The sequence below is a fragment of the Parus major genome, unplaced genomic scaffold (genome assembly GCF_001522545.3).
Source record: "Parus major isolate Abel unplaced genomic scaffold, Parus_major1.1 Scaffold436, whole genome shotgun sequence".
Taxonomy (NCBI): Eukaryota; Metazoa; Chordata; class Aves; order Passeriformes; family Paridae; genus Parus; species Parus major.
In genome coordinates, this window is record NW_015379341.1 from 24,502 (window position 1) to 25,362 (window position 861).

An 861-nucleotide genomic window follows, 5' to 3' on the forward strand; every position below is an offset into this window, starting at 1 on the left:
TCTCCGTGGTGGTCTTGGCCACCTTTATGGTGGTCCCCCATCACTTTGGGGTGGGTTCCCATCTCCTCATGGTGGACCCCATTGCTTTGTGGTGGTCTCCATGGCCTCCTGGTCATCCCATCACCCTCATGGTGACCCCACAATGGTCTCGTTCTCCTCTCCAGGACCCTTCTCTGCTTAACAACCGCGTCCTGCTCCACCACGCCAAGGGCGGCACGGTCATCGCTCGCCAGGGTGACCAGGTGGGTTTGGGGGACCTTCACCTCCTCCTACCTCGTGGTGGGGCAGAAACAACCCGAGGACAACCAGAAGAACCCCCCGTGATGGTGGTGGGAACTCCCGGGGTGACCCTGGGAGGTGACAGGGGGTGGCAATGGTGGACATTGGTCCACCACACCAGGGTGACCAGGTGGGTTTGGGGGACCTTCACCTCCTCCGACCTCGTGGTGGGGCAGAAACAACCCGAGGAGAACCAGAAGAACCCCTCGTGATGGTGGTGGGACCTCCCGGGGTGACCCTGGGAGGTGACAGGGGACCTTCTCGGCAGGACGTGAGCCTGCACTTCGTGCTCTGGGGGTGTCTCCACGTCTACCAGCGCATGATCGACAAGGAGGAGGACGTCTGCCTGTTCCTCACGCAGCCCGGCGAGCTGGTGGGACAGCTGGCCGTGCTCACCGGGGAACCTCTCATCTTCACCATCAAGGCCAACCGCGACTGCACCTTCCTCAAGATCTCCAAGTCCGACTTCTACGAGTGAGTCCTGGCGCGTCCCCGTGGTGGATCTCCGGCGCTTGGTGGTGCTCCCTGGGCTCAGGGGATCCCACGTGGTTTTGGGGTGGTTCCTCATGGCTTTGGGGTGGT

General features: G+C 62.4%; 2 protein-coding genes across 2 annotated transcripts in view; both read left to right on the forward strand.

Moving 5' to 3' along the window:
• Nucleotides 1–861, forward strand: part of LOC107199109 (neuropathy target esterase-like) — a 22,606-nt gene that overhangs the window by 10,272 nt on the left and 11,473 nt on the right. The window lies entirely within an intron of this gene.
• On the forward strand, nt 114–807 carry LOC117243797 (neuropathy target esterase-like). The gene is made up of 2 exons (XM_033511678.1): nt 114–242; nt 548–807. Exons 1-2 carry the CDS (start codon nt 129–131, stop codon nt 755–757), a joined length of 324 nt encoding a protein of 107 aa, XP_033367569.1. The 5' UTR covers nt 114–128; the 3' UTR covers nt 758–807.

Bases quoted from the DNA above. Each gene is read 5' to 3' on its own strand.
- LOC117243797 (XM_033511678.1), top strand. From the start codon at position 129: ATGGTGACCCCACAATGGTCTCGTTCTCCTCTCCAGGACCCTTCTCTG. The intron at 243-547 runs GTGGGTTTGGGG...CCTTCTCGGCAG, and splicing joins TCGCTCGCCAGGGTGACCAG to GACGTGAGCCTGCACTTCGT.